The sequence below is a fragment of the Camelus ferus genome, chromosome 25, assembly GCF_009834535.1.
Source record: "Camelus ferus isolate YT-003-E chromosome 25, BCGSAC_Cfer_1.0, whole genome shotgun sequence".
NCBI classification, from domain to species: domain Eukaryota; kingdom Metazoa; phylum Chordata; class Mammalia; order Artiodactyla; family Camelidae; genus Camelus; species Camelus ferus.
The window spans coordinates 7396866-7418518 of NC_045720.1; the positions used below are offsets into that span (position 1 = coordinate 7396866).

General features: G+C 33.8%; 1 protein-coding gene across 2 annotated transcripts in view; it reads right to left on the reverse strand.

The window, feature by feature from the left end:
* Window positions 1–21653, reverse strand: part of PHF20L1 (PHD finger protein 20 like 1) — a 77004-nt gene that overhangs the window by 22678 nt on the left and 32673 nt on the right. The window contains exons 9-14 of one of the 2 annotated variants that reach the window (XM_032468128.1): window positions 21265–21347; window positions 17487–17739; window positions 15197–15385; window positions 14725–14931; window positions 8885–8941; window positions 7582–7689 (exon numbers count right to left, since the gene is read on the reverse strand). In XM_032468128.1, the coding sequence (XP_032324019.1) occupies window positions 7582–7689; window positions 8885–8941; window positions 14725–14931; window positions 15197–15385; window positions 17487–17739; window positions 21265–21347 (897 nt within the window). Of the gene's footprint in view, window positions 1–7581; window positions 7690–8884; window positions 8942–14724; window positions 14932–15196; window positions 15386–17486; window positions 17740–21258; window positions 21348–21653 lie in introns of those variants that run through there. The other variant, XM_032468127.1, reaches the window with a different exon arrangement.

The following is a 21653-nucleotide window of genomic DNA, read 5'->3' on the forward strand; positions in this document are numbered from 1 at the left end:
AGTGTCAGAGTGATGTAAAGTAAGAAAGACTGGAGCTGCCACTGCTGGCTTCTAACATGGGAGCGGAACACGAGCCAGAACACGCGGCAGCCTCTGGAAGCCGGGAAAGGCAAGAAAATGAATCCTCCCCCAGAGCCTCCAGGAAGGAGTGCAGCCCTGACACCTTGATTTTAGCCCAGGGAGACCCGTTTTGACTTCTGCCCTTCAGAACCTTAAGATAACTATTTTGGGTTGTTTTAAATCACTGTTACATAGTAATTTGTGCAAGTAGCAATGGGCAATGAATATAATGGTCATCATAAATACCACAGCATCGCCCATGTTTACTGAGGGTGCTCCACGTGCCTAACATGATTCTAAGTGCTTTATGTGCATTAACTCTTAATCCTCACAACCATCCAATAAGGGAGCTACAACTGCTAACACTATTTTACAAATGAAAAAAAGAGGCAAAAAAGGTTAAATAAATAGCCTATGAATACCCAGCTATCAGCGGCAAAGCCAACATTCAAACCCAGACAGGTAGAGCACAGAAGCATAACTCTTAACCAAAAAGCATTACCAGTGGAGTTCAACGTGCACATAAACTGGAAAGCTTGTTAAAAGCTTCCCAGGCCTCCTCACAGTCGTTCGGCGGTGGGGACACCCTCGGATGGTGCTGATGCCATCAGACCGCAGAGCAACCTCTCACAGACTCGCAGTAACTGCACAGCACACATCAAATGCTAGCCAGGTACTATGTTAAGTACTTCACATCGATTACCTTACGACATCCTAACAATAAATCAACACAGTAGAAACTCTCATTGCCATTTTACAAGTGAGGAAAGTGAGGTTCAGAATTTAAATAACTTGCCAAAGATCACCCAGAGCTGTAAGTGTTGCAATCAGGATTTGAACCCACATGCTCAGCTCTCAAAGCTGCCCTTTTACTGACTACCTGTTATAATGCCCTCTCAGCAAAACCGAAAGCAAAAGGACTGGCTGAGTGTAAAAGTAATGACAGAAATCTCAATTTGGTGTTAAAAATAAAACATGGCTGACATTTAATCTCTCTACAGTATACTAGCAACTGAACAAAAGTTCTTAGCATTCTATACCCGACCTGTGTTCCCCACTCCAATGCCCTCTGTCTATCATGAATAAAAGTCTACCGCTATGTTTCAGGGTTAGATCAAATGTGATCCTCTACGTAAAGAAGGAGATCAATTACTCCGGCTTCTCTAGATAGAATTTATTTTGTACCACCTCACCACACACGTAACACATCACACCTTTTCTGCTAGGTATCTATGCAAGATTGTCACTCTCACCATACACCTATACGCTTACTTATATGCACCTGGGAGGGATCTTTGTTTTTACTATGCAATACTTTGGATTCTCTTTGCATTTCTTACTCTAGTTCTTTTAAATCTTTGTATGCCTTCAGTTTTCTCAGATTTACAGATACATGAAAGACAAAGAGATGAAGCGATTTGCTCAAAATAACAAAGCTAACAACTGGCAAAGATGTCACTCTTGATTGCACCAAAACAACAATTACTCACACGCAGACTGAACGCAATGTTAGTTTTGTATTATGTAACCTACTTCTGGTATAGCACAGGGAAATATACACAAAATGTTATGATAACTCAGAGAGAAAAAAATGTGACAATGAGTGTGTATATGTCCATGAATGACTGAAAAATTGTGCTGAACACTGGAATTTGACACAACATTGTAAAGTGATTATAAATCAACAAAAAATGTTATAAAAAAATGAAAAAAAATACCTTGTAATAGCTTATAATGAAAAAGAATGTAAAAAGAAATATGTTTGTATATGTATGACTGAAACATTATGCTGTACACCAGAAATTGATACAACATTGTAAACTGACTATACTACAACCAAAAATAAATTTAAAAATTAAAAAATAAATTAAAAAAAAATATGTGAACCCACTATTGCATGGAATAATTATAAAGGACTACTTAACTAAATTACTACTTTTCATCGCTTCATTTAAACTAATAAATAACTACAAAGAACCTAGTATGCCAACGAAGACAAGGAGGGAAGAAAACACAATCTAGCAAATAATCTCTAAGGTAAAGGAGATGAGATTAACAACGTAGCATGATGATTAAAAGTTAAAATTAAGACTCAGAACCCAGACTGCCTGGATTTCCATCTGAATTCTCCACTTTCTAGTCGTGTGAGCCTGGACAGCTCTCTTCATCTCTCTCTTTTACTTAACATTGTAAAATGGGGGCAACAGGCCCCACTATAAAAGGTTAATGGGGGGATGAAATGAACCAGCACGTGTAAATGCTCAGACAGTGTCTGGTACATAATAAGCACCAGTACGATATGCAAAATAACACCGAGTGGTGGAAAGTAAGAGTTTTTTAAACTCCTTAATGGTATAGTGTAGACGAAAATACACACTCTGTTACGAACTTCATGTGGTAATAATGTGAATTCTTTAAAATGAAGATGTCTTTAATATTTCAAAGTTATTTAAAACCCTCTATTTCCAGCTTAAAGAACACTCTTCCAATTTAATCATCTGGGGAAAAGCATCACGTCCAAGGTGAATGTAAATAGCCCAGAATAAATTCTCAGATGTAATGATTAATTGCAAAGATGGTGGTGATTACCCGACCCAACACCTGCTGTGTACAAAGAGCAATGCTCCTGTGCATCTTTAGTATCTGCCAGGACTCTACTTTCAAAGGTAAGATTTTCATTTATAGGTCTGATTTTAAAATATAAACAAAGATATGAGGCTCTTTTCTTTTTAATTAAAAACATAAAATATATCAACATTTTTAAAGGTTTATTTTTTAATGGCTCTTTATAAGTAGGGTTACCATAGTTAATGGTGGATTACAATTCTGAGGTACAAATTTTCTCTGCAATTTTTTCTCTAAGACATCTTAATCCTCATCACTCTCCCTTCTTTCAAGTTACCATTTCCTGCATTCTCATGACCATCTCTCACTTTGCTACCAAGTATGGCCAACTTCTTACTCTGCTCTTTATCAGCCCCTCCCTCTTAGCTTTCCCTGCTTCACAGGTGTTTCAGTATCTGAGGTTCTGCATCTGCTGCTAAGTACTGGAACACACCTGTTTGCCAATGCGGCATAAGAGAACTTTAAAAGCTTGGCCTTTCCTGCCCTGACGCCTCGGTGGGTGTCTCCACTAGAATACCCAAGGCAGCCAAAACCCCTCAGCCTGTGGTCATCAGCAGGGAGCTCACCTGGCAGCCTGTCCTGCAGTGGGAAGCTTGTCATTTCCGCATTCTGACCCATAATCAAGGGAGGGTGTTCACTAAACAAAGGGATCTGTGGATGATGGTTTCTGTTTAACTTTAAGTTTCCCCTAGTGTGGAGTCCCCAGCACTATCTGTGAAGGGGCAGGGGCAGGGAAAAGCGATGGGAGCAGCGCAAACACAGGAGTGTCTGGAAATGTTCAAGACACTCTCCGGAAAGTGGTTTCAAGTTTTTCAATCCCATTCTGATTCCTTATCTTCAAATTTATTTTGGTAGCTTTAGAGTTAAGAGAATGTGGAAACTTCGTATCTTGTGGAAAAATCAGATGTTATTTTTGGCCTATAGAGAGAGTTAAAATCTGAAGGATCTACCAACAATGATCACCAACTCTGAAATTATCCTTTGTGCCACTTTCCAATCTGAACTGATAAATTCCCTTCTCCACCTCAGAGGTGGCCACTGACCTGAATTTCCATCTGTCATTCTCTTGCTCTTCTTTATGCATTTGCTACATACATTTGAATCTCTAAACAACAGACTGCTTCGTTTTAAAACTTTTCAATCTTTACATAAATGAAATCGTTATCACTGTACACGTTTTCTTCAATGACATGATTTTTAGCTCATTCATTTTGTCCATGAGATTCCAGTGGGTTTAATTCATTTATTTACATAGTGATGTGGATTCCACTGAAAGGACAGGTGGGCATCTCGGCCGATGCCAGCACTGCCGTGAACACTCTTGTATACATCTCCAGATGTGTCCTGTGAGTGTAGTCAGGAGTCTGAGGTCACGTGGCACGCACACCGTCAGCTTCTACTCTGATGCCCACTGGTTTTCGATAGCAGTTGTACAGTTGTCTCCATTTCCTCAGCAACATCTGACATCATCCACCTAATAATTTCAGTCCATTTGGCAGGTATGAAATAATTTCACTAGATTTTAAAAACTGTATTATGCAGCTTCTCTTAAGACTGATGCATGGTACTATATATTCAATTGGTTTCCACTTCCGGGAGATTCCTGTTAAAATCTTTTGTCTATTTTCATACTGGGTTGTCTTTCTTCTTGATTTGTCAGGGTTTGAAATACGTTCTGGACACTGACGCTCGGTCAGGTGTCAGCACTGCAAGCGTCTTCTTATGTTTTGTGTTCTTTTCACTCAAGCTTTTTATAATGCTTTTGATAAACCAAGTTCATTTCAGTCTAGTTACATTTTCAACCTTTTCCTTCAGAGTCAGCATTTTTTGTTTAGAAATTCCTGCCCACAGATCATACAGATGTTTTCCTATACTGTCTTTCAAAGTTCTTGAGTTTTTCCTTTTACATATAATGTCTTTAATCAACCTGGAATTGATTTTTTACTTATGGTGTAAGATAGGATAGTTTTATTATTCTTCACCATATGAATTATAACCTGTCTAGTACCATTTACTGAAAAGTTCATCCTTTACTGCTAATCTAAGATGCCAGCTTTGAATAACCAAGGTTTGCAATATATACGGGTCTGCCTTGGATTATCCTGTTCTTAATCAACATGTCTGTTTTTTCAAAATAGCTCACTGCTTTAATAACTATGACTGAATAGTAATTCTTCTCATTGTTCTCCAAGAATGATTGTATTATTTTTTCTCTTTACTCATCCATATTAAGTTTTAGAATCAGCAATGAAATATATAGATTTATTTGAAGTGACATCTTTTCAATACTGAATATACTAACCCATGAACATGAATTAGCTCCCATCTATTTAGGCCTTCATTATATTTCTAAATAAAGTTTTATAATCTGCTATTCATAAATATAAGTACACATGGATATATCAAATGGCTTTTCTGCATTTATCAAAATAGTAATGTTATTGTGGTGACTTTCACTCACTGATTTTCTAATGTGAAACCAACTTTGCATTCCAATCCTATGGGTCATATTTTTAAATATTCTGCTAGATTTTATTCCATAGCATTTATTTATGTGTTTTGCATCTTTGTCCACAAATAAGAACAGCCTGTGACTGTCCTTTCTCATACTGCTGTCTTCTGATTTTGAGAGCAAAGTTATTTAAATCATCTAAAGTGAATTTGGAGTTATATTAGCTTCCTAGGGCTACCCCAATAAATCGTCACGAATTTGATGGACTGAAACAACAGAAATTTATTCTCTGTAAGTTCTGCAAGCCAGAAGTCCAAAATTTGGCGTCAACAGGCCCATCTTCCTCTGAAGGCTCTCGGGGAAAATCCTTCCTTGCCTCTTGCAGCTTTTGGTGGCTCACGTTCCTTGGGCTTGGGGCTGCTTCTTGTGTCTTCACACAGCCTTCTCCCTTATGTGTCTCAAATCTCCCTCTCCTTTCTCTTATAAGACGACAGTCACTGGTGTTAGGGACCACCCCAAATCCCAGGTAATCTCATTCTTAATCATATCAGCAAAAATTCTATTAACAAATGTCATCACATTCACAGGGACAGGGGTTAGGAGCTCAACACCTGTTCTGGGGAAACACTTTTCATCTCACTATAGAAGTGCTCCCTCTTTTTCCAAATTCTAAAATGATTTATGTAAGTTTGGAATAATCTGTTCCTCTAATGTTTGGTAGAACTTGGCAACAAAACTCCTTGGGCCAGGACTGTTTCTTTGTGGAAAGATTTTAATAAAATACTGATTAAATTTCTTTTAAGGCTTGAAGACTATTCAGGTTTTTAACCTTCCTGAATAAGTTTGGTTTTTGGCAATCGTCCATACCTTCAAATAACCTCTCATATTCACTGGCATAAAATTGTTTACATTATCTCATTTTTAATGTCTGAAGCACCGTAGTTATGTTCCCTTTATTCTTAATATTGTTTGTGCATTTTGTCTTTTTTTTCTTAATCAGTCTTCCAAAAGGTTTGTTAATTGTATTAATTTTTTACAAAAAAAAATAATTTGGGCATTTTTTAGTTCTTCCTAGCATTTTTTTCAGTTCATTAATTTCCACTCATGTATTTATTATTCACTTCTACTATTTCTAGACTTGTTCTTTTCTAACTTCTTAATCTGGAGGCTTAGCTGACTTTCAGCCTTCTTTTCTAATATAAGCATGTACAAAAATAAGTATTTGTCTTATAAATGCCATTTTAACTGCATTCTCAAATTTCAATATATATATAGTATTTTCATCATCTGTCAGGTTCTCAACATCTTATTATATTATTTATTATTATTATTATTTACGTTTCTTTCGATACTGCTCTCTCATCCATGTGTTATTTAAAAATACTTTGCTTGATTTCTAAACATACAGGACTTTTTATTTTTTCAATACTGATTTTATTTAACTATAATTGTTATCACAGTTAGAAACTATGGTCTGAATTATACCAATCTTTACAATGTGTTGAGATTTGCTTAAAGCTGCATCCCACAGTCAATTTTAATAAATGTTTGCGTCTACTTGAAAAAACAGTCAGCTCCGCAGCTGCTGAGTCTGGTGTCCCGGACAGGTCTCTTAGATAACTGCACAGCTGCCGTCTTTCTTATCATCCTTACAGACACTTCTGACCTTTGTTTATTAATTACTAAATATGATATGATAATGTTATTCAGTGATAAAATTTAGAAACCGTTTATCTAGAAAGATATAAAGTGAACTGAAGCTTTATCATTATATGGTAACACCCTATCTCTAGCAATGATTTTTGACTTATAAAGGATATCCTTTAGAGACAGGCTACTGATAGAAAAATCATTTGATTTTTTTTCAGGTTTTTCTAAAAATATTTTTCTTCATTTTTGAAAAGTAATTCAAGGGACTATAAAATTCAAGATTGAGAATAATTCCTTCAGTACACTGAAGAGTGCTTGGTCAGGGTATCTAGTCCACCACAATGCTGGAAATGAAAGACTCTAATCGGTTGCAATGATTAACTTAACAGACCACTTAGTTAACAGACTGTAGTAAAACAGAGTTGCATATTTTCAAAATTAGCAAGACAAAGGAAAGCTACCACAAGAACCTCTTAGTTCTCAAGAACAGGGGGATCTTGTCCTGCCTCCATTTTGGTAAAAGACAAAAGTATAAATCATCTTAGAATTTTAAAAAACGGGAATCACCATTTTAGCATACAGTCGGCCCTCTGTATCCAGAGGTTCTGCAACTGTGGATTTAACCAACTGCAGACCAGTTTTCAATTTCCACAGGTATGGAGTGAAGCCACAGGTATGAAATGCCAACTGTCTCCGCCATTTGATATAAGGAACTTGAGCACCCGTGGATTCTGGTATCTGCTGGGGGCCCTGGAACTAATCCCCTACAGACACTGAGCGAGGACTCTACTTACCATGCTGCTTAGATTTCTTTTTCTTCTTCTTCTTCTTCTTCTGTTTTGGTTTATAGTGATCTTTGTCTCTCTTCTCTTTTCTTTCTTTATCCTTTTCTTTTCTCTTACCTAAATGACAAAAGTGAGTAAGTTAGTAATCACGACTGATTCTGAGTTGTTCCATTGTGGTTAACCTAAAAGCAGCATTTAGGTTTTAATCAGCTATTCCAGTCACCTGCCCAGAGTGGATGGATTCAATTAAACTGTTCCTGTCATGAGTCTGGAACTCCTGATTAGCTTAAGACTATAAGAGGGGATCTTCATTAGCAGTGTTGAGAAATCCCAACTCCTGACACCTTAAAGTTAACACAGACAGTAGTTAAAATCTTTAAATGAGTAATATAACTCAGTTTCTGGGCGTGGCAAGAAATAAACTCCGTAACTTAAGAAAGCCATAACTGAGGAGATTCAGCATTTCCATACAAAATTTAATTAGAAAATATATTAGAAGATTAAAAAAAAACTTGACCTTTTTTCCTTTGGAAAAATAAAAAAACTAAATCGATTCCATAAATAACTCCTCCATCTTTGAATACTTTCCCATTGTGTACAAGAATGAAGACAAACACAAAGAAAAAAAACTTATTTCATTAAACTGAACTCTGTTCCCAAATTTTTAAATATTCCTTTCCTCCATCACATGTACTTTAAAGAAGATGAACAGATGTTAAAACAGTATCCTAGAATATTTTATTTAAAATTAATTCATCATATATATTCAACTACTATTCCAACTCAGAATGGATTAGCCCATAACTTATCAACCATACTGAATCAACTTTCAGTAACCCAAGCTCCAATTAGCTAATCTGTAGAATATTTAAGACTATTATCTATTATTCTAAAACTTTTAGTCATTATAGCACAGAAGACAGAAAAGACAGCAGAAAAGTTAGTAACTTTTTATAAGGTAAGTGAAAGAAAAAAGTCTGAAAAAAGCCAAGTTTAAGTTACCATCCTTTCTCTAAGTTTCAACAATAATAAATGGCAGCTTATTTTTAAACAGCCATAATTTTAAAGATGTTCAAAAACATTAAGTTCTCGAGAAAGCCTTAGGATACCCTGACAAAAAATACACATATTACTACAAGATATATATTTAAGAAATCACATATTTGGAGCTGAATAACACTAATAAACACTGAAACAGATGATCACTTACACCTAAAGGAGCACTAACAGGTAAAAAGTAAGGGACAGACTACGTCCTCCCACTGCCAAGCCATCTACAGTCTTTTGCTTAAAGATTACTTTCTGTTCATACCAAATGCTGTTGAGCTTTTTTCTTCCAATTTCACTTTTTTTTCTGTTTTCGATATTCCTGCAGGTTCAGGGGAAAAATATGTAAGTTTAGTCAGAAGGGGTTAAAAGTATGGGACAATGTTTTAAATTACAATTGCTCACAAAATTCTACTTAAGACTCTTTCCCCTTAAAGGTAAGATTATCTTATTGCCTGAAATAGTAACAAAGAAGTAGGATTTCTTAACTTCAAAAAAATGATAAATTAAGGATGATTTTTGTTCCTTCAGAATACTCAGATTAGACTCCTAGTTTCACCATTTATTAGCTGCATGTCCTTGATTAAATCCTTTAATCTCTCTGTGCTTCAGTTTTCTTAACTGACAAATAGGAATAAGAGTTCCTGTCTCCTATTGTTATCAGTGTTATATGAGTCAAAAATATGTAAAATGCTTAGCTCAGCATCTGATAAATAATCAGTGCTTTTTTTCGCTTTTCCCTTTGTGTGGGACTACATCACTTCTAGAAATAGCATAAATATGGGTCTAAATATAGAAAAATATTAGGATAAATACACCAGGCAATCAGTTAAGATCAACTCTGGCATCACAGTCTTTGCAATCCAGAAGATGCTGAAATGCACTCTAGTGATAGGTCCATATATAACATTTTTTCTCCTGTGATAATTATGACAAAATGCTATTCTGGTCATCCAAATGAAATATTAAATTTCATATTAAATGATACTGGTTTTCAACAATCTGTATAAAATTTTTTAACTAGTATTTAACCTCTGTTGCCTACAACAAACTTCTACCTTTGAACTCCATCATGAATGTGTTATTAGGCAATGATAAAAGCCAAAATAGAATTATTCTATAAGCAACTTTTACTCTTTATCCAAATGTAAAATATAAAGGCTTACTAACACACACAAAAATATTCAACCTTATTGGCATTTAGGTATTATTACCAAATAGCCCGAAACACATTTTTAAATAAACAGTGTACCTCAATAACTGTGTAGCTGACAAAGACACACTTAACTAAGTTTCTCAACTCATATTCAACCATTCCCAATGCTACTATCTTATGCATGTCTAGGGTTACTTTAAGAAAAACAGTATACTTGCATTTAAAATACAAATTCAGTCTATTAAATTATGCTTTAATATCACCATTTATGAGTTCTTTGATTTTTTAAATCACTCCAATTGCACAGCATCAAAAAAGCTAGCATTTTGTTCATCCTACTTCAAATACTTTACATAATTTAAATGAACACAACAAAAATATAAAAATGCCACACAATTTGAATTAAATGCTAATAAGGCTCTAAAAAGTAACTTTCAAATTAAGTAAAAATAATGATAACCTCCGTAACAAACACATTTATGACCAAAAAAAATGAAAGGGATGTCAGAGCAAAGAGAAATACAATTAAACTTCCTTATTCTCAAGACTGTTGAACAAATGCCTCACTTCCTTTCACTAATTATTGTTTACTAACTAATAATATGAAAATGCCACAAACTTGATGTAATTTTCTTGAAAATGATAAGGCATTTACAACAGAAACAACAAGAGAGTTGCTCTCTGAATCCTCAATGAGAGTAGGTATACCAGAAGCAGCACTCGATCGTAATTAGTGCCTGTTGGTCCCTAATCCTTGGGAGCACTGAATCTCCAGGGTCAAAGGTCGAGGATGGCTGGGGTGATTCAAATGGAAGGAATTGCCTTATTGGGCTGCCTTTTCTGACTGGAATGTGTGGGATCCCTTGCGTACTTGGAAGACAAGTAAAATGGTCATTCATGAACACAGCTCTGGAACACACGTCAGCACAGCAGAACAGTTACAGTTATTATCAGAGTGCTTTCAAGAGGACCAGTTCTATACTGTTTTCACATGTTCTAGAGAATCCCAAACACCTTTAGATTTCTTAACTGATAAAATTTCAAAAGTAAAAGTGGGAACTCAAAAAGGGTTATCAACATTTTACATAAATAAGGATAGTAAAATAAATATTTGTATATGCAAAAACAGCAGGACTTTTGAAAAACACTCATGCCCAGATAGAAAAAATAGAATAAATTGCATTTTATGAGACATTCACCACATTGTCCTTATTTCACCATGTGCTAGAATTTGGGAACCAAAGTACTAATTAGTTTACAGAAGAGTAATTTTTAAACTATATTTTATCAACAACATTTTCTTCAAACAAAATAGCTCATAATAGTCCAATACATAATACAAATGCCTTCAAAAATGAAAAACAAAAAAAAATTTTTAAATGGCTCTATTTAGATGAAAGTAAGAGAGGCAGATCTCTGAACCATGCCTGCTTTCACATATAAAGCCCAGTAATGTAAACTGGTTTCTCAAACCCCTTCTGGTATGCTAAATATCTGATTCTTCTGGTTAAAAAAGAGGCTATCCCCAAGACTCTCCATGGAAACCTCAGGCTCTGCACAAGCCATGAACATTTGGTGTGGGGGTGGAGGTAGATTACAGACTCTGGTTGTAGTTTTGTTTTGTACAAGTCTGGAAAAAAACTGAAAAACACTTTTAAAACAAGGCTTTCAAAAAGTAAATGTAAAGCTGATGTAAGCGATTAGACTAACCATCATCTACGTAAAGTGCCAGCACAGCACAGGGCACAGGCAACTCAGCCACAAGTCAGGGAGTGGAAGTATTACTGCCTCCCCCTTCCATACATTGAGCTTCCATATTTTAACTCCTTAAAGAGGTTAGAGGAGCTTAGTATTTGTCATACATACACCTAGTAGGTAAGTAAGAAAACTAGTCAACATTCTCAGTAACAGAACTAACAGTAATAGAACTAAGTCTCTACCCTTACCTAAAACTGGTTAGCTCTGTTAGATAAAGCATTCTGATCATAAGATGAAAACAAAGGCATCCATTTTTACAAGGACACCAATGACTTTTTTTTTTTGCTGAGACAGGCAATGATACTATTCTTAACCTTGGTTAGTCATGGTCCCCAGTTGAAGAATGTAGAAGGGTTAGTGCAAGCTCATTAAGTCTACTGGAAAAACAATTAAAAACAAGTTTTAACTTATTAAGAACAGGTGTATGTAATTATTAGATAATTTGCATGATCTCATCCATTCTTTACCATGACTGCTAAACTCAGCAGTATGCACATGTATCTTACGTGAGAAAGTAAAACTCGAAGTCTGTTCAATTAGTTCACAGTTAATGACTAACATCCTCATCATTCTAAATACCCCAAGAGTTTCAATTTGAAAAAAAAAAATTCCCCAAAAATGTCTTTGATACAACTTCTGAAAAATAATGATTTCTACTGAAGTTTTGAAATTCAACAGTAACAAAATTTACTTTTTTAATTAAGATGGAAACAAGCCAAGCAAACATATATTTAAAAAAAAAAAGGAAAGAAAAAGAAGAAACAAAAACAAAACACCTGGTACTTTGACTCTAGATGGAAGACAGCTTGGGGAGCAGACAGAAGTCCAACAAATACTGCACAACACTTTCGGGAGGGAGGGTAGCTAAAAAAAATATTAAGAGAGAAAAGCATGCAGACCACTGAGAATTTCAGTGCAAGTCAGACAGGTTCACAAGGTTTTAATCAAAAGGTGTCCAATTAGAATAGAACCTGAATCCCACCACTTACCTCAAAAAAATAAAAAACTAAAAGGGGTAATAGAAATAAATTAGAAACCTCCCAACCCCACACTCAAATGCTGTGTTCAACCCTCTAATAAATGGACTTTCAGTAACTAACATTTAAAACCATGCATTTCCTTGATTTAAGCAATGTCATTCAGCAACATATATAAGATGATTCTCACTCTTCAACAAACTTACAAATGTATCACGTTACAAATTCAAATTTCGATCTCTCATGCTCCCAGAAAACTATTTTACTACTTTGACTTTCTCAAATGGTTATTTCTAACACTTAAAAAGGAAAAAATTATTGTGCCTTCCCTCTACCCCAGTACATTTTAATCACTATGAGAAACAAGAATCACACCCCAATGGTAATTAGCTGTATCTCCACAAATATGCTAGATCTTCTGAGAGAGAAAAAAAAAAAAACAGGCTATACTCTGCTTAGACACAAAGTCACTGGAATCAAGGATTTCCATGCACAATCACTACCTCAACATTTCAGGAGACATCACCTGGCTAACATAACTTAGTTATTATATAGCTATTTATATTGGCCTTTAAGTCTTGTTACTATTTGTTAGAATATACATATATATGTATATATATTTAAAGAAAATACAAATATTTTCAAATGTACATCTAAAAATAATTTCCCCAACAGAGTTCGAGATTTGCAGATACTAACTACTATATATAAAATAGATAAACAACAAGTTTATACCATATAGCACAGGGAATTATATTCAATATCTTGTAGTAATTTATGGTGAAAAAGAATATGAAAATGAGTATGTGTATTTGCCTGTATGACTGAAGTATTGTACTATACAACAGAAATTGATACAATGTTGTAAACTAACTATACTTCAATAAAAATACTTAAAGTAGTAATAATAACTTCCCCACTGAATTATTTATCATAACTTGAACATATTTTTCACATATTCAGTACAGCAATAAATTCCAGGTTGTTAAAGAACTGCATGACCTCTGCCAGGAAATGTATCTCAAAGGTTAATGATAATTCAGAAATCTTGTGAAAGAGCCCAAAGACAATGAATCATATTTGGGGAATGACTACGAATCTTCAAAGCCTACAAATCTTCAAATTTGGACACTTAATTTTTTAAAACAAGATATAGAAACACTATCAGGCACAAAATAACTTCCATCTTTATTGATTACTGGAATTATGGAAAACTGCATTTTTAATAGTTACATTTTCACTTTGAAAGAAGGAATAAGAAGTTAAACCTGTATGTTTCTTAAGTTACTTCAATCATTTTATTTTAATATATACCAGCACCAGAAAAGAGCAAGCTCTATTTTATGCTTCATTCAAGGATTTGATAAAATGAGTTCAGGGAAGATGCTATTAAAAACAATTCTCCCCAATACTCTTTGGCTGCAAATCAAAAAACAGTTTTATGTTTTGCCCTATTTCAGAACTGCCTCAATTCAGATCTCCTTCATTTATCTAATTTCAAATTAGTAATTTACTGAAAAAGCATTTGAAGTTACTATCTGCCCTTTTTCTTAATTATATATACTCTTTGGTTGAGGATAAAATTGTATAAAACTTCCAAATAAAACAATGCAACCATATAAGGGAAATCTAAATTAATATTCCAATAGATTAAAATATCAAGTTTATGAAGTATCTCTGAAAGGTTTCAGATTACAATAAGTATCATAAAATCATCCGAAAAATGTCTTATTGAACATGGCTAATTTTACATACTAGACTTCCAAAATAGCAGTATAAAAAATTATATTTGGAAGATACTGCTCCAAAATATAGATTATATTTAAGATACAGGCACATAGTTAATTTAAATGTTAAATTCTATTAAAATCCTTAAATCTAAGTATTGACTCCATTAAGTATTTTCTGGCTTCAAAACCAAAAACTTCTGTTATTATATTTAGCTCTAATGATTCTTACTAAGTAGAAATGGGATATAAGGAAGTAGGAAGAAGGAAGTAGATTAAAGTAACAAAATAAGTATGTCCAGGGAATATGACAGTAAATGGTTGCACAAAAGGACTTTAAACAGACTGAGAAACCCTATCTCCCACAGATGTTACATAAAAGTATTTATGAAGAGAAACTACATACTAAAATAATATAATTATATATCAAAATGTTTTTACCCTATAAATGCAAGACTAGCTAACTTGTAAAGTAAATCTTCTTTACCTGATGCTGCTGCAGCTCCTCTTCCATCAGTTACTGCTTTGGGAGGAAGATTTGTAAGCATCTGTGTATCTTCCTTTTCTGCCCTGGGACATTCATTATGGAAAGAGGGATCTGGGGCTAGTGGTGCTGTAACTTCCAAACCACGACTTAAGTCAAGAGGGAGACAAGGTCCCAGCTTCTCGAGTGATAAATGTGCAACATCAGGCACTATACAAAATAAAGAATGTAATACGTTAACACAGATAAACTGTCTCAGTATCAACGTGGATCAAAGTGTTCTGTAAGTTACAACGGTGTCTGGCAATAAAGAAGGCACCAAATAAGTATTTGTAGAATTAAATGAAGTGCTTATAAGTCCAAAAGATGTTAAGAAGGAAAAAGTAGAAATTTCTTAATATTTCAATAAGCTTTATCTTAGCGTTTTCTTTGTCTTCTTTTACATTTGGTTCTATAGGAAATCAATATACATTACCCTCTGGTACTGAAGATTCTTGCTGATTTTGAGAACTGATGGAGAATGCTTTCCCATCAGTGGCTGGAGAGGGAGGAGAAACCTTTTCTACAGAATCATCAGGCATAGGCAAGGTGGCTAAACGCTGAGATCTTCTTCTCCGCTCACTATGCTTGAAAGGTCTAGGGGGATTCACAGGCTGTGGAGGACCTAGAAAAAGATCTTCAATGTTCACGAAGCAGATACATGCCAGGATCATCTTATAATATTTAAGGAGAAAAATGAGAAAAATGATTCAAATTCTGCCCTCTGATGTTGTAGGGTATCCACAAGGAATGGCATGTTCCAAAAGTAATCAAAGGCAAAAACTGCCCTCATTCACAAGCTTTAATCAAAACGTCTATCTAAATCTAGAAGAACCAAAAGAAAATAACATGGAACATTATTTTCAGGTAGTTTCCCAAGTGACAGACTACAGTTAATTCTCTAATTGCAGATTGTCGTTAGTTGCCATTTTTCTTTTGGGAAAATAATCTCTTCATAATCAAAGATTAAAAAAATATATATATATATATATATACACCCCTTTTGCTACATTATACATCTAAACACTCTAAGGAAAAAAAAAAGGCAGGGGCATAGGTGACAAAAATCTGACATGCATTGTAGAGTTAGTGCTTTACTTTACTTGCCAAAATAAAACTAACATAAATAATTTTATCCCACCCTCAGTCCCCCAAATGGACTTTTATAAACATATGTTTGGGCCTGATTCATTAAAAAAAATTAAACACAAACAACTTTAAGTACTTTATCAAATGATCAAGAAGTGGGGATTTTTAAAGAATATGACACTGTTCTTGCCATCATGTGTTGTTTTGTTTTTAATAACTTGGAGAATCATTTAAGCATCTTCTAACTATATGTAATACAAAAGTTTGGCAATTTCTTTTTTTGAACCTTTCATTTCTGCTTTCTACATGGCATGTAAACATGTTTGATTACTTAGAATAGGCAGGACTACATAAGCCAATATATTCATGTTCATTTAGAAGGAGGAAATAAGAGTGGTCTAAAAAGGTTGCTGCTTTGGGTATTTAAAAACAATCTCACAAAAATCAAAATGAAAAAGACATTCTTAAAATAATTCTTAAAAAAGAATAAAATTCAACTGCTGTAACACTGTGGTTATACCACCAAAATACAAAACAATTTCAAAATAAAATATGTATCAATGTCATGTGACATTGTAGTAACTACTAATGACACTATTGCATGATAAATGCCATGATGAAACCAAGCTTATGAAGAAACAATAGTTTCTCTTTTCCTAACCTTTCTACCCATTTATTAAAAAGAACCAAACCAAAAAAAAAGTACTAAAACCTGATCAAAAGCTGAAAAATACGGTTTGGCAAAAAAAAAAAAAAAAAAAGCAATTGAATAGGAGGTTAATACATTTGACTCACAGAAGCCTTTTCAATGCTGCCATTTTCAATTATTGTGTAAAATATGATATGGAGAGGTTCATAAGGAAATGTGTAACATTCATTTAATAATGAGGTTACTAATTCATTCATTGTATAAACAGCTAAAGAAAATCATCTTTTCCAGTGCCTTTTCAGGTAATTATTTTTCATATGTCTCTAACTTGGAATACTAAAATATGAGAAACACAAGGTCAACACATATCTTGTCTTACATATATCCAAACCCATGTTGAAAGGCTATTTAAAAAAAGACTAAGTTAATTCTTGAAAGATTGTGGTATTGAAACAGTAAAATCTTTTAAAAATAAAATCAAGGAAGCATTCTTCCTCATTCATTAGTAAGATTAAACTGAAGTTTGCACTCTAAATTCTAGAATAAGAACTGAATAAAATTATTGCCAAGAGGGGTACAGACAAGTGGGGACAATCCATCCATGAGAACAGTCTTAGGAGTTTAAAAAACATCCACCACAGGTCTTTTTGTATCTCTTTATGGTTTGTTTTGTTTTGTTTTTTGTAATGAATCAGGCCTCTCATTGTGTTTGGCTTATTAGCTGAGGAGAGTCAAACTACAGTGGAATTTGTGGTATTACATGGTAAGGCTTCTTAACCAGCAGTACAGTCACTGTACCTGGGTACAGTAAATCAGTCAGAAATGTATATGGTTTTTGCCCCTGAAATAGTTTCAAGCCTTTCCTAATATACCACTTAAGTCTGAGTTTTTAAAAAGCAATTTCATAAAAATACAATATAACTACAACCAAACTGTTTTTAATGTATCTTATAGGATAAGTAACTATTTTTTAAAAATCTGTGCTCACTAGTTTTATTTATCATTGAAGAAGAAAGCTGAGATACAAGCGTCAAATCCTCGACTTGTATTAATTCTGGGGAAAGTGGTGATTTAGGGGGTTTTATACACCCAGAAGAATCTCCAGATTCATGTTTGCATTTCTTGCTGCGAGCCTTCCCTGAAGACAAAGTTGAGGATAACAGTGCAGGTTTCTGAGTGTTGGCAGAACTGCTAATGTCAGCTTCATTTTTTTTCTGACTTTGAGGTTTAGGTGAAATCGCCTGAATAAATAATAAAAAATTGATATTTTTATTTTGGTTTCTTCATTTTTGTTCTTGTATTCTATTTTGACTGTTAAGCAACTTTAGTATCCAAAAACATTGTTAAGCAACATATAACATTTCTATTACAAATGAAAAACCAAAAAGAACCCCACAAATTATTAACTAAAAGTTGAATAGGCTGTCTTTAAAGGGATGCTGTCAACTTGTCACCTAAATTTGTTTTAAAATGTATTATTTATAATATTCTCAGAATATAAAAAGCTACCTTACTGGACAAATATTTTCAGTATTAAATTGAAATACACCTCTTTTGAAACCATAATTACCAATGACATTAATAATAATTAGGTAAATAAACAGCATTTTCATGTTTTAGAGCATTAGAGCAGTACATTTAAGTTCTGACTTTCAGATGTTTTCTTGTAATTTCCTTTATCAAGTTCAGTGCAGAGGTCTAAGTGGACAATTTCCCTTTAAAGAAAGATCCCAACAGGAAAACAATGACCAAATTAACGAAACATTATCTTTAACTCATTTTAGTGCTGAAAGCTAAAGTTTCATAAGCATAATGCATCATGAAATCAAAGCCACCAGCAATACAGAGTTAAAAGACTAAAAAAACAATACAAAACAAGCAACAACAACAAAAAAAAAAAACCAAGGAGTAAAACCAAGTGTAAGTTAAAAACATTGGATTTAAAAACAAAATACGTCGCATTCTTAGATGAGAGTTTTTACCTTCTTCCTGCCAACTGATACTTTTAAAAAAAAATTAGAACTTTGTCAGTTCTTTCATAAAGAATATCTTTATTCATTTGGCAGTAAAATGGCCTACATATGTAAAACTATATGTGAACGTGTCCAAAGAGAACAGAGAATAGCCACATTGGATGGATTTGCAATCTATGGTGTTGGAATGTCTATACTGTATCTCTTTTTGATATACGTATCTAAGGCAAAGTATGAGATATACTTTTTTTAAAAAACTATACCAAGATAGGCCTCTATAAAGAATCAAACGGCCAGCTCTAAGAACAACATGCTTGTCCCCAAGAAACCTTTTTACTTCCGTATCTTTTGTGAGGGATGACCATCAGCTCTGCAGTCTGCAGTTCTCTGGAATATGAAAGATCAGTCTAGGGACCAGTTTTTCTGTTCCCACCAAATACAAGGCGCTCAAATTTTGGTGGAAAAAACGTGAATATCTGGTATTAAGTATGGCACCTTCGAATGGGCTACAGATGGCATGTTGGACACACCACATAAAAGGGCTGGTGTCAAGCGTCTCAGGCATTCAGTTGTCATCATTTCTATTCTTGAATTTACTCGTTACATATGTGTATAAGTGCAGATTAATCATTTGAAAAAGGGACTCCATAAACGGAAAGGATTCCTAAGCTTATCATAAAAGGTGTTGCCAGAAAAGTAATTAGAGCCATTACTTGTAAATAAACAATTTTATTGTTCATCTTCACATATGTGAGAGACATCACTACAGCATCCATTACTCTCGAGTTACAAAGTTATAAAACAAGATTTTAAAACTTAAATTAATATCTTGATAAGGTGCTTAACTTCTAAACAAGGACAAATTAACATTTTTCTAAACTTACTGAATTATGCATCGAATGCAGGGTTTATCCAAAAATAAATATAACATGACAATTCCCTAATACAATTAAATAACCTATAATTAATCATCTGAGAACTGGGGTTCAAGACCACAGAGTTTGAATTTTTTTTTAATGTAAATAAATAAATCCCTTAGCACAGTAAGTTTTGGCCTTAGGCCTGTTATAAATCTATGTCATGAGTAGCAATATTTTACTCATTAGGACAACAGAGGTTAGTGACAATCAATACCTCTCCTTCAAGTCTATTGTTGATACCAACTGAGATGTAATTAAGAATTTTATAACTCGGCTTTTTAACTCTGAAGCAGGGCAAACACTCAGTATAAAAATTAAGTTTGGTTACAAAACATTTCCCATTGAAATCAACCTGAATGACAAAAAATGAGGGAATAGCATTATGTTCCTTAAAAATCTAAAATAATTTACAAAAGTTTTCATTAATGATTATTGGTCTCTTTGTTACAAAACTGGCAAGGACTCTTAAAAATTCTATAATTATGTAAATAAGAACAGCCGAGTTAGTCAATTTTTCTTTCCTTTTTTTTAAGCTCAGTTTCAGAATGTTGTTTTCTCTACGTCTCTCGGAAATGGGCACTGCCCTCTACACTAACTTCCACATATAATAAGTAATTTTCACAATCACATTCATTTCAGCAGGATTGTGCATAATGAAAGATTGACATTGTAATGAATTTTCCAGAAACATTTTATTACCCAAGTCCCTGATTTACTGCATTCTGAGAATACCATAAACAGTGGTGAAAATACAAAATATTGTTATATTTGGGACGTTGAATATAGTAATACACAGTAAAAAAAAGTCACTTAAAATTTGGTTGATATACTCAACAATAACGGCAAAGACTTAACCGTTTGATGACCACAGAAAATCAGAAGGTATGATTTGCTGACATATCATTAAATTTAAAAGACCATTGATTTAATACAACATTAATGGAGGCACTAAAACAATGCACTGTTATCAAATCAGGCCTAAACTAACCCTGAAAAACTCAATACAATATCAATTAAATTTGGACTATTTTTTAAAATGCATATAGAGAAGAGCAAAAGATACTCATTTTAAAGTATTCCTGATTAGGCTACTAATAAAGAAAATTAAAATAATACAAAAAGGATATATTAAAACTACATTAAGGCTCAGATTTTAAAACAGGAGAACCAAAGAAATCCAGTTATGGCTATTACTGTGTTCTTATAGTCTTACAGTGCCCAAGAAGTTAAGCCCTTAGAGAATGAAAAGCATGCACAGTCCATTATGTACAGGTTATTGTGGGAATCTGAAGGTAGCCAAGGCAAAATCTAGCAACTGCAACCTTCATTTTTAAATTCCTCTATTAGGTGGTTTAAAGACAGACCCTTAATAGTTTTTTTAAATTTTTTTTTTGTAGTTATTAAAATATACATCCTAGCAAAAATGTATGGCTCATTGATCAATTCATAAAACACAGTCAGTCTAACAACACCAATTGTTACAATATAAAAGAAACTTCTTACAAAAGAAGCTTTATTAGATGTCAAAAAACCCTGTTTTAACTCACAAATGAAAAGTATTTGTGTAAGGGTCTTTTTGTAAGCTAGTTAAAGGTGATCCAGCTGGAAGCCTATACCCTGGGATGCCTGTCTCCAGGTCTTCAAATGTTGGAGACAAAGGCTTTAATGCCAGTCTATTGAAAACAAACAGTAATGAAGTCTGTAGTTTATCTGTATACCTTGGAGAAGGCAGAGTTAAAAATATATCATCAATTAATTAGCTTCCTATTTCCCATATCTGATCAAAAGGGCAATTTCAATTATGTGGATACTATAGCTCCGTGATCATTCCAGTTGAGAACCTTGAAAAAAATCAAATGCTACCATTTCATACCTGCTCCAGCATTGGAGCCGTTTCATTGTAGTCTTCCTTTTTTTCAGCACCATCAACCCCAACAGCTTTGGATGCCAACAAACCTTGAGAAAAATTGTACAGAAATTGCTTATTAGAAAAAATAGTGACTTTCACCCTAATTAACTTCTCAAAAATGTAAGCAGTTGAAATCCTCTTTGCTTTGTCATAGGAAGTAAATACTCTCAGAAGTTTACTTGTTAATAATACAAACACCCTGAAAAATGACTCTGTGGGCTAAATTAGAACTTGAAAGCTGCTCATATAATTCGTTTTTAAAATTAAAAAATTAACTAAAAATATCCTTTTAAAAAAATCACACTCATACACATTTATTCTGTACAAATATAAATTTCTACAGCTTAATGTCC